At 32.0% G+C, this 21475-nt stretch overlaps 5 protein-coding genes across 6 annotated transcripts; 3 read left to right on the forward strand and 2 right to left on the reverse strand.

Moving 5' to 3' along the window:
* The first annotated feature begins 872 nt into the window (after positions 1–872).
* LOC119835786 (rRNA-processing protein UTP23 homolog) lies at positions 873–2357 on the forward strand. 2 transcript variants are annotated; one of them, XM_038360779.1, is made up of 3 exons: positions 873–997; positions 1333–1470; positions 1716–2357. In XM_038360779.1, exons 2-3 carry the CDS (start codon positions 1351–1353, stop codon positions 2340–2342), a joined length of 747 nt encoding a protein of 248 aa, XP_038216707.1. In that variant the 5' UTR covers positions 873–997; positions 1333–1350; the 3' UTR covers positions 2343–2357. The 2 variants fall into 2 exon arrangements, with proteins under 2 accessions (XP_038216707.1, XP_038216708.1); XM_038360780.1 differs by having other exon boundaries at positions 975–1088.
* On the reverse strand, positions 2358–6465 carry LOC119835790. The gene is made up of 7 exons (XM_038360784.1): positions 6454–6465; positions 5554–5647; positions 4017–5138; positions 3877–3959; positions 3629–3806; positions 3371–3509; positions 2358–3305 (listed from the first exon to the last, which is right to left on the reverse strand). Exons 1-7 carry the CDS (start codon positions 6463–6465, stop codon positions 2756–2758), a joined length of 2178 nt encoding a protein of 725 aa, XP_038216712.1. The 3' UTR covers positions 2358–2755.
* Positions 6466–8775: 2310 nt separating this feature from the next.
* On the forward strand, positions 8776–10962 carry LOC119835881 (LETM1 domain-containing protein 1). The gene is made up of 4 exons (XM_038360968.1): positions 8776–8955; positions 9215–9574; positions 9652–9940; positions 10039–10962. Exons 1-4 carry the CDS (start codon positions 8855–8857, stop codon positions 10360–10362), a joined length of 1074 nt encoding a protein of 357 aa, XP_038216896.1. The 5' UTR covers positions 8776–8854; the 3' UTR covers positions 10363–10962.
* A 1926-nt stretch (positions 10963–12888) lies between these two features.
* LOC119835792 lies at positions 12889–16384 on the forward strand (the record flags this gene model as incomplete). The annotated part of the gene is made up of 1 exon (XM_038360787.1): positions 12889–16384. A coding segment is annotated over one exon (3321 nt), but the record flags the coding sequence as incomplete, so codon positions are not given.
* A 1019-nt stretch (positions 16385–17403) lies between these two features.
* LOC119835871 lies at positions 17404–20340 on the reverse strand. The gene is made up of 5 exons (XM_038360930.1): positions 20014–20340; positions 19650–19839; positions 19319–19544; positions 19114–19234; positions 17404–17651 (listed from the first exon to the last, which is right to left on the reverse strand). The coding sequence occupies exons 2-5, from the start codon at positions 19823–19825 to the stop codon at positions 17464–17466; spliced, it is 711 nt and encodes a 236-aa protein (XP_038216858.1). The 5' UTR covers positions 19826–19839; positions 20014–20340; the 3' UTR covers positions 17404–17463.
* Positions 20341–21475: the final 1135 nt, after the last annotated feature.

Consider the following 21475-nt stretch of genomic DNA (forward strand, 5'->3'; position numbering starts at 1 on the left):
CGCATAGTTTTATATCATCTGTGTTTTTGCTATTCTCACAGGACCAGGATAAGGTATCAGTATTATTTTAAACACAAAAGAAAACGTCTTAAATTATTGTTACGATTTTAAAAGAATTACGGACGGTTTTTTTTTTTCTATTTGTCTATTTTGAAGATTTTATATGCTATTAAATTAAGTATAGTTGAATAAAGTAATGTTTTAGTTTGAATTTAACCTATTGAGGCGTGGAAAAACAAACATGGATGAAGCAAATCATCCTTATCGGCAATACCTACTTTACGTTTTATTTACAAAATGTACAAAAACGTACATAATGGTGTAGGTCATCTTCAGGAAGGTATGTATCTGCTCCTATAGTTGAAGACAGAAACACTGAGTCTGAGATTCTGGAATTGAATTGATTAAAATCTGTCAAAATTAGGTACATCCTGTACTTTTAATACATCAATCGTTAGGGTCAATAAAATTATAAAAATAAAATCTCTAACAAATTTTATCACTCAAGCAAATAAGAATGATGTAAAAACTAATTCCATCCCGACCTCTTTATGTTATTAATTTTAAGGTCACACAATTACCTACATAATCATTAGTAAGTACTATGTAAATATTTTAAAATTTCTAAATAGTGCAAACAATTTATGTTTTTTTTTTTTTGTTTGTGGATTCAGTTTTATAATGGATTTTTCTTTTGTACGTAAGGAAAACAAATCAATACATTTATTCGCCATTTACATAATATTTATGGCTACCTACGAAATGATATTTATTTGACATTAGCAAAATTTGGTGTTTGCATTTGCCCACGAAAAATAAAAAAATAAACCAAATGTCAACTATCAATATCTTTTTGTCAAATTTGACAGTGAATTTAACCACAACAATTACGGTTCGACATCTTTCAACTTACGAGGTTATATTTATATTAATATAAAATCTAATTTTATTAATTTTTTAATAAAAAAGAAGAAGAATTTTGTTCATATTTTACCAGGTACCTCTGTTTACATTAGATTGTATGTGTTAGTAGAGTCAAGCTATTCTTACATTTAATTTAAATTAATAAAACTGCAACTTCTAAACAAGTAGTTATTTTCAATCAAATGTACAGTGCAAATAAATACTCAATATATTCAAAGGCTGCAGACTTATTATCACTTATTTATATTAAAGAAGCACATATGGCAGGTATACATATATTAAAATTTACCGAGAAAGAGATATGTGTATGTAATAACCTGTGATTTATTAGTAATTATTTAATATCGTCTACTTCAAAAAGCAATCCCTCACATGTAGTTAATTGTATCGAAATATTTGTTTTTTCAGAGCAACTCCTAATCAAACATGAAGATTGCGAGATACAAAAAAGCACAAAAATACTTGAAATTCTACTATAACAATTATGCTTTCCACCAACCCTATCAAGTGTTGATTGATGGGACTTTTTGTTTTGCTGCATTCAAAGTAAGTTATAGCATGAATTTAACCAATTTCAACCAATAAATAGACAAAAGAAAGGATATTCTACCAATTGCTAATAAATATCCTTCATAAAAGCAAGAAACATGTTTTTATATTAAAGTCACTATGATTCATTTGTATATTAATTTGCGCTTGTTTATGTTTCTTGTGAGAAATTTATCCATATAATAAATTTAGAAATACCTCTCATTTGTCAATGTGAAATCAAAAAAACCTTAATGTTTCAGGAGCATATCAATATAAAGGATCAGATACCAAAATACCTCAATGGGAAAGTAAAACTGTTGACTACTAGGTGCATCATAAAAGAAACCGAGAAAGTAGCTAAGAAGGCACAAGGAGCATTGACAATTTTAAAACAATTTGGCTTGCATGAGTGCAACCATAAAGAACCTGTAACGGGATCTGATTGTATCTTGTCTATGATTGGTAAAAGTAATGATAAGCATTATATACTCGCTACTCAGGATAGAGATTTACAGGACAAACTCCAACTGAAAGCTGGTGTTCCACTTCTTTACCTTCACAACAAATCACCCACCTTACAGAAACCATCTAAAGCCAGTTATAGCAAAGCTGGACAAATATTATCTGCCGACCCTCACATATTTATAAGCGAAACACAAAATGAAATATTGAAGAATATGAAGACGGCTCTGGGTGTTGAAGAACCCAAATTACCAGAGAAAAAAATTGTTAAAAAACCACACAACCCCAATCCCTTATCTTGCAAAAAGAAGAAAAAGCCAGATGCCAATAAAAGAAAAAAAGACAATGGTATAAAGGAAGGAAAAGTAAGAAAGAGAAAGAAAACTAAACAAAATAAAATTCAAATAGGCTTCCAAAGCAAATAAATAAATTATATATAAGAGGTACTGTAATTTAATTATTACACTTTAAAACAGGCCCTTACACATATATTTCTGACTTTATATTTCTAAATATAGAAAGTAAAAAACATAGTATAAAAATTGGTTATACTACTTATAATATTTATTCAGTTAGTTATAAGCACCAAACTAATTCAAGTGTAAAGTATGGGTCCTTTGACTATTCTTGTAAAATAAATAATGTTGCATGTATTTTATGACTTAGTCTTCTTCAAAAATAATGAAACTTTCAGTGAACAAATGTTTATTTGTAACTTAATCTTAACTTACAAAGGGAAAATTAAGATACACAGTACTAAAAGATAAAAAAAAAATGAAATTCCGATATATTATGTGCAACAAAAAAGGTATGCTAGCCCATTCTTGACAATCAACATTTATTTACGAGATTTGTAAAAATTTTTTGCATTTTCTAATATTTTCTGTATATCAGTTACACTCTTAGACATTGAAATATCTGAATCATATGGTGTTGAGACCTCTGAAATTTCAACTATCTCGGTATCAATTATTTCATCACTCTTCAAATGCATTCCAATATTTAACTTTAAACTTATGTGACCAGTTCTATATAATATGTAAATATTTGCTTGATCAATGACTCTTAGAGAAAAGAAGTCATTTATTTTAACTACTTTCATTCTTATTTGGAACGGCTTAAATTGTTGCAACATTTTAGCAGCCTTTGCTTTAACAAAATTTTCAAACTCAATGACCAGCATTTCCTCATTCATGGGTTTTATATTCTCTTCACTGTCCGACAAATGTACAGACAGCAAATTTCGTTTATCTTGATTGAATTTTACCTTGTTGTCAATGTAGGCGTTTTCTAAAACTGGTGGATCATTTAATGTATGCCATTTCCAACGGCTTGGTGGCGCAATTTTCTCATCAATAATTATACCTTCAGATTGGTTATACTTCAACCTAAAATAAATTATCAAATAATTTCATGTCAGTGCAATGAAAAACATTAAATGATTTTTATTTACCTTACTTTGCCAGTGTGATCAAACACAATCCCATGTCCCAAGTGGTCAAAACAGGCTAAAACTGTAACTGGCCTTTTTGTATTAAATTTGAATTCATCGTTACAGCCATAAATAATGTATCTTTGCTTGACATTTATTTCTGTTCGGAAAATGTATTTAATTCACTCTACTAGATTATTATTTAGCCTTGTGTATCAATTCTATACTAATTTATCTATAATAGTGAAAATATTGAGTACAAGAATGGATTATACATACCTTCACTATTAAAATAATCTAAGGCAATCAGCCCATTTCTGTAAAACCATTTCCCACAACCATTTTCATAAATCTCTGCTAATACTTCACCAGAATCATAAAATAAAACTCTTTCTTTACAATGATTCTTAAACCAATCAAATTGTGGATATGCAGGTATCATTTTGTAAATATTCATCTAATGAAATGGAATTTATGGTTATTTATACTGTTTGCCCAAAAGGAAAAATTAAATCCACCAAGCTCACCTTTCGCATTATTTTTATTATCGGCAATTTAGTCCAGCCTTTATCTATAAATTCTCTATTTGAAAGCACGTATCTTATTATGCCTTTAGTATCCTATAAAATAAAAAACTTTGTAGGTACTTAAGAGTACCCAAGAATACCCAAATAAAAAGATTGAGGGATCCATTCGCTATCACAACACATTATCTTAAGTTTTGACCTAAGTTCACATACCTTAGAGGGCATTTCCTTCTCTTCTAATAATGTAGCATCTATTTGTTGAGGAGGCTCCTCATATGGAATTGCATAATTATATTGTTTTCTAAACAGTAAGGGTTCAATTGAAGGTTTAGTCATTTTATAGTTTGGATCTAAATGTACTATTTTTGTACCACGAATCATTTCATTCCGTTCAGAATGTTCCGGAGCGCACTCTAAAATACTTTCTGAATCTTCGTGAACTACTTGCTTTTTTTTCTGAGGAAGAGCCGGAAGACTATCAATCTGAGGAAGTTTTATTTCATCCGCCTTTGCATGTTTCTTTTTAGTCTTCCTTTCTTTGATCAATCGCAATATAGTACGATCGTCAGAAATCGTTTTAGCCGATGTTTTCGTGACCTTTTTAATAGTTTTTGTTATACATACTTGTGGAGTTGATGATTTCTTCTGCGTACACGGCGGACACGGGATATCTTTGACAAGGGGCATCTCTAAAGAAACTTTCGGTTGAAAATCCTTTTTGTGCTCCACAAAATATCTACACATACAAGGGGTTTCCTCCTCTGCAGATGTGACTTCTTTGCAAATAGTCAGGTCATCCATCATTTCTAGCAATGTGTGCTTATTTTCTACTTCAAGTGCATTCGTCGATGACTTTTCCAATTCAGCATCAAGCGAAACATTATCTATACGAGGAGATGTTGTAGGCGACGGTGATTTTATTAAGCTAACAAGTTGCTGAAGCTCAATTTCTGAGCATTGATCAAAACTTAGTCTGTTTCCGCATATGTTCTGAGTCTGTACCAAGGATTGCAACAAATGCTTTACAGAACACCACCACGTCCTGTACGCATCTAGGCGGCTTTCATTTTGTTTTACTCTACACAGTATAAACTTCTCCAATAAATATAAGCATCTCTTACATTTGTTTTTAAAATTAGATTTTTTACAATGTTCACATACAGCTAATACTTCATTTTTCCTTATAACATTTACATTATCCAATAAATTGCGGATACATTGTATTGTTTTTTGACATTGGTAGCATTTTGTTTTGTATTGACCTGAATAAAAAACGTGATAATAGTAGGTAGGTATGCGTTATACTTTCCTATAGTTTTCTTCGTTTAGTAAAAAGTTTTTTTGTTTTATTTTTTTTTTGTGGCGATTAATTATCGATGCTAGCCTGAAGGGCTACTGCATCTTAGCACGGACGCTTGGTTGAACTGAGGGTTCACCCTGGTAGCGACATGCTCAAGGGCGTCCCCCCTTATCGGGGACCGCGAACCTCGGCTTGGGATGTCGCAGGAAAGGAGGGGACCGGAGAGGCCGTACTCGGTCGGGCGCTCACCCGGGTGGGAAAAAAAAACCTCCAGGATGTATTTATACTGGTTGGTAGTGTGTAGTACCTATAGTTATACATCAGAATTATTTGAAACACTTCCATATCGATGCGCAAATTAATTAAAAATATCTTACATAGCTCTACTACGTAGTCGAATTTTTTTATCTCTTTGTTACTAATATTGTGGATAACCACGCTTCGTATATTTTTGCCGCCGGCATTACTTATCTGAAATGTAGAATTATATATAATATGCTATAAAGTTAATAAAAATTGTTCATGTTCATATAGGAATAACTTCCAATTTAATTCCTTATGGTATATCCATTCTAAAGGAGTGTTGTATTATATTATCTGTGCTACTGGTAATAACTACACTTGAAACTAAAATGTTCATGTACAATTAACAATACACATACCGGATCTACGTTGTTATAAACATAAATTAAAAGTCCTGAAATTTTTAAATTAACGACTTGCTTGAATTCACTCTGACAGGAGGGTTTGCAATGCGAGCAACATCGCGTAACTCTGAAAATAAAACGTAATCCCTCTGTAAAAAATATTAATTGAATATTTGATACATATCTTCTGATGATGTTTGAAAAAAAGACAGGCCACTAAAATCCCGACGTCATCCATCATATCTTTGAGTACCCAAGTGGTAAATTCTATGTTATATGTAGGTACATAGCAAAATGTTAATGTATGTTTCCTGCTAGCTGTTCGCCCCTGCTTCGCCCACGGTACGTATAAAGCCTATGTCAGTCAGTGCAGTAGTGCAGTTGCAAATTTCTAATGGTAAAATAATTTTTGAAATCCTGCCGTGGTCCTGTGGTTTTTGCGTGAAAACGTAACAAACATACTATAATTCAAGTTTCCTCTTTATAATATCAGTGTAGACAAAGGTCAATGACTTTTTTCGAAAACGTGAAATATAAACTATGTATTATCAAATATATACTTCAGACAAAAATTTCAGATATTAAAATTATCTACTAAAACGCAAATGATTTGTTTTTTCAAAGAATCACCATTGTAGGCATGTCCAAAGAACTTCCTACTGCATCATATATTTCAAAATATGTACTTCCTTGAATAATATTACCCATTGCTACATAAGTACCTAATTGAAATCAGCCTGCCGCCTATATAAGTGTATAATCTATGCGCCGCCTGTTCACAACATTGTATCGGAGATCAGATCTTCGATAACTATAGCAAATGCATCAATCCTCAACCTGAATTTCAAAATAAATAGCATCTTCCATTGAAGCCTCTTGAAACATATTGTTGCATCGTAAATTAGTTTTGTGTAGAATATATGCTACATGTGCTGTACATGTAGCATATGTTCTACATAAAACTAATTTTATTGCTTCGATTACGAACTACATTTTATTTTGAAATGTGATGAAAGTTGAAATTCAAAAAACCGATGGTATTAATATATTTTAGTTACTTGTTTAATTTAGATAATGTCTGTTATATTTGGATTTTGTAAATACTGATAAACTCGCGTAAAAGGCCTACGGACACAAGCCAGACACGCAGAGAAACTTTAAAGTTTTTATATAGAAGGCCTCGGGGCTACAAACTAGAGCCCTTGTGCGGTCGCATCTGCCTTGTGCAGCTAAAGTTGTGGGCCGGCTTCAAGTACTCGATGAACATCACGATCCGACTCCGAGGATTCCGATTTTGGACGAAATACTAAACGGACTGCTTTTTGTTCCATTTAGATAGCTATATATGTATTAAAAAAATAAAGCGTGCAACTCTGGAGGGTCGCTGTTTGTGCTGTTCTAATTCTAATTCGATCACACGATGTGCCCGGCGTTATGTGCGAACGCAAAACGCATGTCATTAGGGAGGCTGAACCCCCTGTGACATGTAATTTTTTTTTAATGCGTTTGCTGGATTAACGTTTAAAATTTTCCAGGAAAAGTTGTAGGTACGTTTGGCACAAATACACAAAGAAAACAAACGTACTTACCTTAAACTCATTTTATTGTTAATTTACATCTAGCTATTTCAATTAAATAAACTTTAACCTTTTCTCATAATTTTTTTACGTATATATAACGAAGGACACCTACAACTATTCAGAATTTACACAGATCACAGAAATTGTTAAATTGACAGTTTTTATTTACTTTTAAAAAATAACTCTACCCATGAGGATGCATGCACAATCAATTTACTTGCTACCTGTTACTTCTGCTACAAACGTCTTTCTGCTAGGAAACAATTACCTTTAGGGGCATAAAATTTGCAATTTACTACCTACTTACCTTTCGTTAGAATTATCGAAGATCGTCGATCGATCGAGAAGTTTTCATTATAAACCGGTCAGTCGCTTCGGAGCAGAGCACACATACGAAATTTTCCTTTTGTATTATTCACTATGTGGCTCTTAACATTGACTATCTATATATTCAATTAATATGCTATTGATCAATAGCCAATAATATTTAATCATGGGCTAATCGGAATTACGATGTATTTAGGTCTTAGTTTTCTAAAGCTTTAGAAATCACACAGATTAATTATTAAACATTAAACTAATAAGATATAATTTTTAAAAGCCCATTAAAGTATCTATAAGTGTGGTACTACAATAGAATTTACCTATTCCATCCATGGTGGTATCAGTAGTACCTACAAACAATTAGTGCAATGTGAATGATTTTATGAATACAATATTATGTAATTTAATATTGTATTCATAAAAAAATAATAATTTTTAACTATACTCGTTCATATATATAATCCCACATTGAAAACTATTGCTTTATTCCATAACTCAGTTTATACAATATCTAAATCACAGCAACGAATACTTAAAATAGCTATAAAGCGTTAACAGGTACTTTTGTATCTGCTAAAAGCTATAGGATAAATGCTATTACTTATTATTTTTGACGTGAATTGACCAAGATCTTTTTTTCCTAAAAGAAATTAAAAAAATAAAATGAAAACGTTTGACCACTCGTCTAGTGATCGTTTGGAACCCTATCCCGTCCCGTCATCGCCATAACCGTGGCAACGCTTGACCGGTCCGTCATCTATGATCCCGGTTCAGCAACCGAATTTCTTATTTTCGATTCCAAAAAAAGTTTTACCCAATAACACACTGCAGCAGTTTGCAAATGCTTTTTGATGCCAAATACAAATTAACACAAACTTCCAACCGCCAATTTACAAGTACCTCAAATTTCACGTATACAGAAACCATTTAAACAAAAAGCCAACAAATGTTATATCCGTGCAAAAATATTTGTGCAAAAAGTTAGTGCTGTGTAGACCCGTCAAAGTCTTATGACAAGCCTAAGATCAATGTCAAAACAAAAGAGTGACATTTAAATTGTCGTATGATTTATAATATTAGTAGGTACATAATGAGAAAATTTCTTTCAAAAAATACAAAAATATAAGATGTCTATCTATAGAATTGTTACAGTGTCTAGAATAATATTGCAATGCAATCGCTCTAGTTCTGTATTAGCTTTAAAGTATCAGGATATCAATAAAAGCAGGTAAGCTTTTTTTAGCCAAACTATTTATAATTTATATCATAGTAGTGAGTAAACATGTTTACAACCCTCAAATTGTTTTTGTAATAGAGATAATTATCAAACGAGTGTATGCTAAATATGCAATATTTTCCACGACGTTACATTATATTTTGATTGTTGTCTGTATTGAAAAGTACTTAATGATTATTTACTAATATTTCATTTCAATATCTGACGTATAATTATTATCTAAATTAATATCTACTTGTAATAATTTCAGCTTCACGGCCGAAAGATTAAAACACACAAAAGCCATAAAAAGTGAGAGTGCAAAATTTAGAACCTACATTGTTCAACGATATATTGACTATGTCAAAAACTATACGAAGGTACTCGAAACCAGATTTCCTTCAGCTATGAGAATGTACAGAGTATTTAGTATTGGCATAAAGGACTTCCTCAGAGATCTTAAAGCATATATATCTTTAAGGATCAAATTTGCAAGGGATCAAGGATTTTCAAATATGAGTCGTCAAGACATTGAACTTTATGAGAAGATGCCTTCTGATATGTGGAAAATAACACCTGTTTTAGTTTTATCTGCAATTCCTTTTGGAAACTATATAATCTTCCCATTAGCGTGAGTAACCAATGTAATAGAAAATTATTTTTTGTTTATTATATAAACACATATCTTACTATTGTGTCATATTTCAGATTTTTGAGGCCTAGAAAACTTTTAAGCTCCCATTTTTGGTCAATACAACAACGAGTAGAATTCTCTGTCCAAGATTTGCGGGAACGCTTGAAATATAACCGTTCAGTATTCAGAGCTCTACAAGATAAATTGGATTTGATTCCAGACGGTAAAATAAAAGAGAAATGGGAGAGAATTATTGCTTTACTAGGATCTGGAGTGCATCCTACAGCAAATGATATTATAGAATGTAAAGAACTATTTATGAAGGAGCCATATCATTTAGCACAATTGTCTTATGCACATGTGGTAATTATTCATTAATTTTTTTATTGATATGGAAAAATATGACCATCAATTGAAAGGAAAAAAAAAACACATCCTCATCCAAATTTTTTACATTACAGGGGCATCTTTTAAAAATGCATGGTTTAAGAAAAAGTGTATTTAGAAGGCGAAAACTAAAATACAGAGCATTCATTTTATTGGAAATGGATAAGGCAATTATAAGAGAAGGCGGTGTCGACACATTGGGATCAGACACTTTAAGAAATGCATGTCACATTCGTGGTTTAAATGGTAGCCATTTAACAAATCAAAATATGCGGGACTGGCTTCAGCAATGGTTACAAGTATCACAAAATATTGACTCAAATTCATACTCTTTACTTTTACATTGTCCAATACTGTTTGCTTATAATCATCCACAAAATTGGGTTTTGATTTATTAAAATTTTACATAAAAAAATTAAGATATCCTAAATTGATGTTATGTGTAATCACTACACTGTTATATGTGCACATTTACGATTTGTACTTTTACAGGTTAAAAGAAAATATTTTTATATGTTCTTAATGCTTATATTTGTATATATAACTATTGTTTGATAAAAAAAAAATATACTTATATGTATCTTTGTCAACAAAGCTATTATATAAAAGTATTAAAGCTATTATAAAAAGATACATGCATAAATGTCAGTATTCACAATTATGTTTCCATCCTCTTTACTCTCTCATTTAGCTCAATTACTTATTTTGGTATTGTAGGATATATATAATAATATAATTATAATTGCTTAATATTTATTCCTAAAGATAGCTTTATTTTTGCTTTTGTTTAAGTTAAAAGTTTCTACTTTTTGGAAAATATTGTTGGAATGTTATATTTGAAAGCTTATGTCTATTAAATTACTTTTGTTACATAAACGCGTTTTTAATAACGGTTTTTGATTGCTTGATTATTTCGAATATTTAATCTTACCACAACTTGGTTGTGCTGCGCACAGGCTGTTTGTACTATATCGTTTTTTAAAAATTAGAATATAAGGAATATATTTTTACATGTAAATTGAAAGAACATAACGTTTAAGTGAAGAAATGAGAACAATCTTCTGTTTGGTATGCTTTTAAATTAAAAGAAATGAATACAATTTATTACCAAGGTTTCTAAGTATCACATACATTTTTGTATGGTAATTATAATTAAAATTATAATACACAGAAATAATAGATTTAATTAAATATTAGTGTGTTTGAGCGATGTTATCACCTTAAGTTTATGTTTTTTGATCTGCTCTGCGAATAATTAAAAAATATAGATAATAAAAGTAACAAATATACGGACAACAGATGCATTGCAATTTTTTGCAATTGTTTGCTATATCTTTAGTACACAAAGGCGAATGTGCTAATAATTTTTAATTTTCTTTTAGAAGAACGAACAACGATTATATGTCACAGTTAAGTGAAGCACTAAACTTTTGCTTGAGACATAAGATAGTAAAATATTTTATGTATCATCCTTCAGTCAAATATGACCGTTATTCCTACACAATAATTTAGTAACGTTGTACCTTTACTGCAATATAACATGTCCATTTGCGGATGGCAAACAAGCTAAATATGCTATAAATACCAAGCCATTTCTTTACATTAAATATTTCTTAACAAGAGTATGTGCTGTGCAGTATGTGTACTTATAGACACCAAAAGAATGGTTAGTAAGCTTTTTTTCCTATTTGCATGTGCGTCAATCACATAAAATATACAAAATTGTTTTCTTATATACCAATATTAATTAGTCTATAATTGTTCTAAGGCTTAACTTATAACATAAATCGCTTTTTATTTGAAAAAAAGGTCATGGGTTGCTATCCTATATAATGTGTAACCATAGAATGATAAAAAATCAAATATATTATATCAAATATATCCCATTTGATATATATATATATATATATATGTGATTTTTTTCATAAGAGTTTTCTAAAATATCGTACTGAATGAAATCGAACCCCTCTGGAACCCCACGAAATAAAAAAATTTGGCAGTCTGCTCGAACGAGACCGTGGGCGGAAAGTTTAATAAAAGCTAAATCGTTTATCGATGTCAATGTCTATACGGAATTTAATGATCATTGTACCTTGGGATTATTTAAATGAGGACAATTACAATAAATAATTTAAAAGTACAATAGATCCATTGCCCGAACGGAGCCGGGGCGTGGAGCTTTTATAGATTGAATAAACCTCTCAGAATCCCTACAAGATTTATTTTAAAAACAACGCCATCTATGTAAATACTCTCGAACTTTTATAATGTAAATTGTAAAGTATCCGCATATCTTGTTATAAGTAGTATCGGTATGCAAGTTTCATTTAGTATTTAGTAAGCATGAACTGCCTATAGAGGGCTATAGTAGTATATATTTGATTGTGGGGTGTTATTCTTGATGTGATTCTAGTATGTTAACCCCAGCCATAAGTAGTTATAAGAAATAAAGAGAAAGGTGAGAGTTGAAATATTTTCAAATTGGGATGATATTCAAAATACCATTTTATTTTACCAATACCATCATATTGTACCACTTTATACCATTCATAACACACATTTCAATTTAAAATTTCATCAAAACACAACCCAACTATATTATGATATATATGGTAAGTACATGAATTCTAGAATTTCTACTTCTTACAGCTAATTGATTAAAAAAAAATAAAGCAAATTTCATTTTCTTCTTCTCTTTGTTAATGGTTTCACCCAACAGAGAGACGCCATCATGCGCCAATGTCCAGTGTAACTGGGAGAGTAAGGATTTAAATTATAGATAATTCCACACATATTGTTCTATCGTGTTCAATGTGATGAATGTCAATACTCAATACTATTGTCACATTGACATTTTTCAATAGGCTTACAATTTTAAAAGAATGAAATTTCCAATTAAATGCATATTTTATATCCCCTTGTGTGGGAAAAAACGAGTGTCACGTACTTTCGTATTCTGTAGTCTTGTAATATTATTAAGTGCCGCTAAAAGTAAAAAACCTTATGAAAAAAACAAACTGGTGACCTGGCGACTTGGATGTGAACTAGGAATTGTTATAGATTCTGACTGTCCTGTTGATGGAGGTTGGTCAACTTGGACTGCTTGGTCTGCTTGTCTAGGATTATGTGATGAGACCGGACATCGAAGGAGAACCAGAGCTTGTGTGAATCCACCTACATCTAAAGATGGCTTACCCTGTAGTGGGCCAGAGCAAGAAATTGAACCTTGCTTTCTGACCAATTGTACCATTGCAGACTTTAGAAAGATAATTAAAAATGATCCAGTAAGAATGATTGGTCTCCGACAATTAGAAGCGGTTCCTGTTTTGTTAGACCAATGTCTGATAAGGGAATGCCCATATGAGGCAATTGAAGCAGCTTTAACAACAGATAATACTTGGCAATTAAGTGCTGAACCATTATGGAATGCTTTGCAATGTGTAAAGCGAAATTTGGGTTGCCCCGTTACGGGACAGTGGGGCAATTGGGGTCCTTGGTCAGCTTGCGGGGCGCTATGCGGGAAGGGATTACAGTGGAGATATAGAAAATGCGACTCTCCATCTCCTTCAGACGCTCGCCTTGTATGCTCCGGTGCTCCATTGCAGTATGAAGAATGTGAGGGTGATCAATGTGCGATAGTTGAACCATCTCTTGAGTATTCAACAGGTGGCACTTGGAGTGAGTGGGGTCAATGGTCGGACTGTTCAGAACACTGTGGAATTGGTATTCGGCGGCGGAAAAGACAATGCTTTCAAAAGCATACATCTATGTCATCATTTGTATGGGGGACATTTTGTCGCGGACAATACGACCAACTAGAAGTGTGTTCTAACAAAAACTGTAAGCTTAACGGGGGTTGGTCTGGTTGGGGGGGTTGGGGTCCATGTTCGCAATCTTGTGGAGCTGGGAAACGTTCTAGATCAAGGTCTTGTACACGGCCCATACCTTTTGGTGGAGGGGCTAAGTGCTTCGGTTCAAGAACCGAGGTCGGACCATGTCATTTAAATCCATGTAACGTTTACTTTCATAACATAGCGTTATTTAACGGCGATTCTGTGTTACAGTACAATTTTCCAAGGAAGCATTCAACATTTTTTCATTTTTATATGCGTTTTTTGCCATTGTCTCCCACAGGAACGTTGTTACGTAAAGGTCCTTTAAATAATCCATTAGTACGACTGAATATGCATAAATGGCACGTATGCTTAGACGTAAGCGGATCATCTAAATCATGTTTTATTCCGCGACTTTGTTCACCAACTGCAATTGATCCCGCAGCTTGGCATTCAGTTCTAGTGACATTAACTAATGATATAGCTATGCTAAGAATAGATGATGCACAAGTTCCAATTAAAGGTTCATTCTCTTGCGATCCTGAGTTAGAAAGAAATAATGTGAAAATGTTTGTCGGAAATAGATTTCATGGTGCAGTTCAAGAAATGATGCTTAACTTTATTCCACTGAGTATGTTAATTGAAAAAGAACGCCAAACACAGAAATCAAATTTTTTCCCATCATTCGCGTCTAATATGGCGTATGATAGGGCTAATTTTGATGAAGCTTTTATTAATTTAGAAAATGACTACTACCTTCGTGTACCTTGTTTTAGTACTAGTAAAGATAGCTGGCGTTTAGATTTAACTTTAAAGCCAAATACAGATACTGGCATGATATTATTTATGTTGGATAGCACAAATGATTATTGGATCTTACTTTCGTTACAAAATTTAAGGCTTAAAATTAAATTAAACCTAGGCGAACGCAAACCAGAAATACTTAGCTCGTCAGAGTGTGTACCTCATCAATGGCTAGATTTGTCACTTACTAAAAAGACCGCTGCTAATATTATTGAAGCAACAATCAACGCGGGCGAGAAACTTCATATTCTTTTAGCAGATGATAGATGTAAAAGGACAGAAGACATAAACCTTGATAGTGAAAAGTCGTTTTATTTAAATTCAACCATTTATGAAGAAGTGTGTAATTCTGGTGATGAAACAAATTTAACAAAATGCGAAAAAAAATCAAGGACACAAATTAATTGTAATGAAGAATTTTATATTGGTGGTTGTCCACATTACATTAAAAGCAAGATTCCTGAAGACATACCTTCATTTTCTGGAATTATCGCTTCTCTTAAAATTAACAATGAGTTGTTGGATCTTCGTGATTACAGTATTGAGAGAAATAAAGGTAAATTGTTGCAATTATCCTCACGCACAGCAAGTGTTTCAGGATCCTATCATGAATTAATGTGGGGTAAATCAAACAAGCTCAATTTAACTTGTCTTTATTCCAAAAAAATAAGTACATCAAAAGAAGTAAGTTACTGGCTTTTTTTGGACACTGATGTTAATGAAATAATAAGGGACAAAAATATTACATCCCTGGACGACGGCAGACTTCTCAGATTAACATTAGAAGCAGATAATGAGTTACGAGGTTTTTATACGTGCCGTTCTTTTTATAATACAAGAACGCGAAATATCATAACGTATGGGGTTATTGGTAAATTTAAGAATGATCTAACTGGACCTGATTTAACTACTATTACAGCGGTTTTTACAACAGTATCGCTCATAATTTTTACATTAGTATGGCTTACAATAGAAGGCATACACGATCTTCGCGACGGATATGGATTTTTCCGTGATGCACATATGTCTCCCGAAAAAGAAGCAGAAGCTGTTTGTAAATATATCGATCAAAATAAGCACTTACTGGGAAGTAAAAGTGCCGTTAGACTAGCTAAAGCTAGAGCGAAACGTAAAGCGAGGCATTTAGCTAGTCAGATCAGTTTTGCAGCCCAAGAACCGGATGGTTTAATGGAAATTAACAACGACGAATTTTCCGCCGTGGATGAAGGGACAGCAACTGAGCCCGAGGTATTGCCTGCTTTACCAGATGCTAAATCTCCAGCCCCTGAACCGTCCCATGAAGTGTTTCGATGCGAACCTTCCTATGTCAGTTCTCCCAAACACGGCTCGAACATTACATCACCCGGAACAAAAATAACGTCATCATCGTCTTTAGATAGCTCCCCGAGACACCTTTGTTCAAGATTATTGATGAGCAAAGTTAAATATTCGTCAAAGGAAAGTTTGAGATCTAAAAGGGTACTTCGCAATAAAAACCTTTCAAACCGATCCCAATTGTTGACTATAAAATCATCTACGTATGTGAATTTATCGCCCGGACAACGCATATTACAAAAATTCAAAGAGTTGAAATCAATGGATGATTAGATTTTTTATTGAAGAACACATATTTTTAGACGAAATCAAAACATATAATCTATATGTTTGTAACATATAAACCGTTACCGTTGCCCTTTATAACGAACTTTGGTTTATAGCTAACACTACTTGCTTCTAAACGACGATTTCTAACGAAAACTTGTTTTAACGCTAATATGTATATTATAATACAAAAGAACTTCCAATCTTTGAAGCTCTTACCATAACTCAAAAACAGCTAAATAGATTGTGATGAACGGTTATTGTTTTTTTGGATGTGCTATTCATTGCTTTAGGATAATAACTGTTGAAAAAATACAAAACATTCTATCTAGTCGTAACCAGAGAGAAAAGCTAGTATGTAGTTATAAAGAACTAATAGTCATGCCCAATAGCCCTGTTATTATTGTTTAGTCTTTATCATTTAAGAAATTATATTAAGGAGAAGATGGAGGAGTAGGTTGAAATAAAACGCAATTAATTTATTCATAGTTTATTTCATTTTAATTCTACATTTGCAACAATCGACATATTGACGAATATTTAAGAGAAATATATTATTTTGTAAATATATTTTATGAATATGTAGTACATAAATATAGAACATTCCATGTTTTCAAAATACTTTTTTCTTTGGCTACCAATAAAACAATTTTTTTTTTATTTTTCATTAAATTATTATAGTAAAAAAATAGTTTTGTAATTATAATCCTTTTTAGATCACAATGATAGAGAAAAAATAAATAAGATTGAACTTAAAAACAAAAGTAAATTATGCAATACATTGTAATAAAATTACCTAAAAGTAATATTATTCTAAAAATGACTAGGTCTAAGATTTCATCAGGAAAAAATACGATTTTTAATTAATATCTAAATGCATAATATCATCTTATATTAAAAGTTCTCGAATATATAACAAGAAACAGAATGTTCCCAAAACAAACATACGTAAATATAACGCAGTACACACGTCTTAAGTGTATACTGATAACGCAAAACAATTGTAAAAACAATTACAGACATACCAAATTTTTTTTTTTTTTTGTTAATTAGGGAAAAATAAAAAAATATCAAGATTGTCTTTTTTGTTTGAGCAAAACATAATTAAATCTATATTTGCGCTACGACAATATAATATACTACCTAAGCAGAGAATGAGAACTGTCAATTATATTCTATTATATGATATAATATCAACTATTTTTTTTTTGTTGTCACGCTAGGGTCAGTTACATATTTTCCGATCATCGAATATTTAATTTATTCCATGTGATAATGGCGGCGGACAGATGGCTCACGGCGGCGGGTGCAAATCACAGGGCGAGGAGCTGGATTCAGTTGAAAGTATATGGCGGTTGCAAGGACCCCAGCGCTCAGTATGACGGAGACAAAATAGTTCAACAGCAGATTCATGTCACCAGAATCCACGTAAACGCAGAACAAGCGGGCTAAAAATAAAAACATTTGAGATTTGCTTTTCCGTCGATGTTTCGCTTTGCATTTTCAGATTACATTTTAGCCATGTATGCTGTTGCGTAGCAATGTACGAAGACAAAATAATGAGTCAAATACGATACGACAACGCGTGATTGATTATTTAAAGGATGAAATACACGCAACGGATATTTTTTTCGGTTGTACCGCAATACTTTGCCAAGGTATAAGTGCAATGGATTTGTTATGTTCCAAATCAGTGGCCTAATTCACAAGCTACTTGCCGAGCCGATAGCTTTCAAAACTTCTAACTAGGATTTTATACTTTTTGATACATTTAAACTGGTATCATTAAATAATAATCGTATAATTTAAAAAATATAAATCCCATATAATCAATCCAAAAAGAGACTAGTTTGTGGAGCATTGCAGCTCGATATATGTTACGCAGGGATAAAATTCACGATTCACGAGATCGCTCTATATAGCCCAAGGAATAAATCGTTCAATTCATTTAAATAAGTTATCGCCTATACCAACTATCTACACATCCAGAAGGGACACTTGATGACTGATTCATAAACGGTATTCAGCCGAGCCGAGTCTGATATATCATGTGAAATTTTAACAAATGTTCACGACGTTCTATCTGCTAAGAAAATTTATGAATTTCTCCACAACTTGTGCGGCCATGATATTTATAAAGGATATTCTATACATCAAAAAAGGTAAAGTTTGTGACGTTGTAGGAGCAAATCTCTGGATCAACTGAACCGATTTTAAGAATTCTTTCACCATTGCATTTGCATGCGATCCCTGAATGCTGAAGGCTGTGTATATTTTACAGACGAAGCCGGGGCGGATTTGTTTCGTTTGATATATTATCCTTTGTGATATACTTAAGGCGTTTAATAGCTTAAATGTGATTGTGTTGCGTATGCAGATTTACGACTTAGCAAGAAGCGATTTGCTTTAAGAATAGGGATCAATATATCCTTTACATATATTTATATATATTTGACGTCAAGTCAGGACTCGCTTGTACTGTAGACATTATAAAATGACGAATGTAATGACGACGCCTCAATCGCCTACTTCCTACAGATAATTTAGACCATGCATAGAAGTTATAAGATTTACAGGTATCTATGATGCTAGTGATCTTGATATTTGATCGTAACATAATGTTTAAAAATTACGCAATATAATACATACGCAATTTAGATAATTGGTAATATTTTGCCATTACCAGCAATAAAAACGTGTTTTTCATATGAAATAAATTTATAAATACATATACAAATATTTATCGTAAATTTAATTTCATAAATAACCTTGATTTGCAGAAAATTCGCAGGAAATTTAAATATATATACAAATAGCAAATACAATTAGCAATAAAGATACTCAAACACAGAGAAGCATTTCATATATTTCTGAGATAACAATTTGCATAGCTCAATATTAAGTACTTACCTCCATTAGTTAACACCGACATAGCCCAAGTTTCCCAAGACACAGCTTCAGCATTTTTGGTCTGAACAATGCTAATAATATAGCAAACTTTAGCGAATCCACTCAGAGGTGTACATATCGGCTGAAAAATATCATTAGTTAGAAGATTTCATGACACATTATATTATATTGAAATAAGAGTTTTGAAAACAGAATAACTACATACCACAATGAAGTTGAGAACTTCCTTCGGGATGACTTCAGTCATAAAGAGAATAATGGAAACAGCATATAGCACAGTCACAGGTGGTATAATCATGCTGTTGTGTTGATTTTTGGCCCTCAACACATAGAATAACATGAAGTAGGCCTGGACTAAAATAGCTGGGTACTCCAGGTAAGTCAAAACGTTGTAGTCATTTTTGTAGTTGTACATAGACATTATAGTATATCTAAAAAATACACAATTATGTTGAAAAAATTCTATGCAAGTTAATCAGTTTTATACATACTTAATTTTTTTATTTTTTATTTAATTATGAATTCTTTGTACATACCCAACAATTTCCATGATGATACCATGGGCACTCACTGCTTTAATCTCACTTGGCCGTCGGTTTTGCAAGTTGGAGATCTGAGGGACCTTTGAAACCAGGCACACTCCTATAATAGCCAAATTCACCAATTGCATAGAGAGCCCTGGTTTCATGATGACTTTCCACATTTCAACCATGTTGCTTACGGTTCCTTTGAATTGTTAATATTTAATTAAAAAATAATTTTTTCAAACTTTTTAAAAACCTATGTTTTAAAGTTACAATAAACTTCAATTGTAAACAAAACCATTTTATTATACTACAATAGTTATCACAGTTTCACTTTTGTATTATACATGAAAAATTTGAATAAAAAAAAAATTACCTCACAGACGTAAATATTATGATCAACGCGACAAGTGAGCGACCTATGCAGTCGGCTGTTAGCAGCGGAGTGACGCTGGAAAAATAACATGAATCCTGAGCGGAGAGCGCATCGGCAGGGGGCTCCGGTGTGCGGGTTGAATCAATCGCACCGGCTAACGCGAGCTTGTTCAAGGTCACACTGTCGCCATGAATTTATGTAACTTACTAGGTTTACAGCTATTTTTTAGTCATCTAATTAATTCAGGTCTTAAAATATAATAAATTTTATACATGGTTATTGAAAACACATTTCACTCCGTGAGCATTGTTGAATTCTGACAATGACATTTGTGATTTGAGTTTTGACACAGCATGACAGTAGGTAACAAATATTTTGACCACAGTACCTTAAAAAAGGTGTACCGATTCGTTTTGTATTTATCGTAAAAAAAATTTGACCCCAATAAAAGCAACAAAAAAAATTTATAATAATATATATTTTTTAATTTATACCGAAAAAACTATTACCACAATATTAATGCAGCATTTTTAATTTTAAGAAAATAATGCACCAAATATCACATTTTTAAAAACCTTATTATTATTAATTTGATTAAAATTTCGGTTTAATGGTAGATAAGGTATTAATCTTACCAATAAATTTATCCCTGCTGTCTTGGTAGAACCAATATCCGATAAACTGTAAAGATAGATGCTTACGGAAAATTATTCTTATACGAGAAAAACGTAATAATAAACAGTATATAACTCCTACACTCTTATATAAAGGTACCTAGTATTACTTATTATCTAATTTACTAATATTGTTAATGTTTTTTTATATTGCACACAAATTTTATCCTTAGGTCTTTTCTTTGGATGCCACTTATAAAGAATTATTATGTTCGAAAAAACGAGAAAACGAATCCGAATAGCAATTTTTGTAAAATATCATGTAATATCTAGAACGTAATCGAAAAGCATTTACAAATTAATATAAATGATTTATTATAGTAATTGCAAGATTATAGAGATATTTTGACAATCAGCTGTCCAATTTTGAAGAAGGCAATACCACACAGGAGAACAGGAGGAGGTCGATGGACGAAGAATGCGTCAAAACGTGGCAAAGACATATTTAATAATAAATAATGAACACCAAATCCCACATTTGCCAGTTTACAACATACTAAAAGTACTACTTTTAGTATCATTACAAATAGGTACTATTTTATCATCGCAGCAATTTTTTAATCCTACATACAAATGTAGGATTCGAGCTTTAAAATTTAGCTATCAATTGTATTTGCTACTTTGATTTTATTATGAACATATAAAGTACATTTAAATTTTTACATATTGTCATCGGTACCTTATTCATGATGTAATTAAATTACTTCAATACCTAATGTAGTTTCTCGTTTAGTAACTATAAATATTATAGTACCTGGATGACCGAGCTTTTCTCAGTATTTTTTTTT

Source organism: Zerene cesonia, chromosome Z, assembly GCF_012273895.1.
Source record: "Zerene cesonia ecotype Mississippi chromosome Z, Zerene_cesonia_1.1, whole genome shotgun sequence".
Taxonomy (NCBI): Eukaryota; Metazoa; Arthropoda; class Insecta; order Lepidoptera; family Pieridae; genus Zerene; species Zerene cesonia.

What these genes read in the sequence shown, in the direction of transcription:
- LOC119835786 (XM_038360779.1), top strand. Translation starts at nt 1,351, where the DNA reads ATGAAGATTGCGAGATACAAAAAAGCACAAAAATACTTGAAATTCTAC. An exon ending in TTTGTTTTGCTGCATTCAAA is followed by an intron (nt 1,471 to 1,715) that starts GTAAGTTATAGC and finishes TTAATGTTTCAG; the next exon opens with GAGCATATCAATATAAAGGA.
- LOC119835871 (XM_038360930.1), bottom strand. Translation starts at nt 19,825, where the DNA reads ATGGTTGAAATGTGGAAAGTCATCATGAAACCAGGGCTCTCTATGCAA. An exon ending in AAGTTCTCAACTTCATTGTG is followed by an intron (nt 19,235 to 19,318) that starts GTATGTAGTTAT and finishes GATATTTTTCAG; the next exon opens with CCGATATGTACACCTCTGAG. An exon ending in GTCGGTGTTAACTAATGGAG is followed by an intron (nt 17,652 to 19,113) that starts GTAAGTACTTAA and finishes TTTTATTTTTAG; the next exon opens with CCCGCTTGTTCTGCGTTTAC.
- LOC119835881 (XM_038360968.1), top strand. Translation starts at nt 8,855, where the DNA reads ATGTCTATCTATAGAATTGTTACAGTGTCTAGAATAATATTGCAATGC. An exon ending in TATATAATCTTCCCATTAGC is followed by an intron (nt 9,575 to 9,651) that starts GTGAGTAACCAA and finishes GTCATATTTCAG; the next exon opens with ATTTTTGAGGCCTAGAAAAC. An exon ending in AATTGTCTTATGCACATGTG is followed by an intron (nt 9,941 to 10,038) that starts GTAATTATTCAT and finishes TTTACATTACAG; the next exon opens with GGGCATCTTTTAAAAATGCA.
- LOC119835790 (XM_038360784.1), bottom strand. An exon ending in TAATAAAAATAATGCGAAAG is followed by an intron (nt 3,807 to 3,876) that starts GTGAGCTTGGTG and finishes CCATTTCATTAG; the next exon opens with ATGAATATTTACAAAATGAT. An exon ending in AGATTATTTTAATAGTGAAG is followed by an intron (nt 3,510 to 3,628) that starts GTATGTATAATC and finishes TTTTCCGAACAG; the next exon opens with AAATAAATGTCAAGCAAAGA.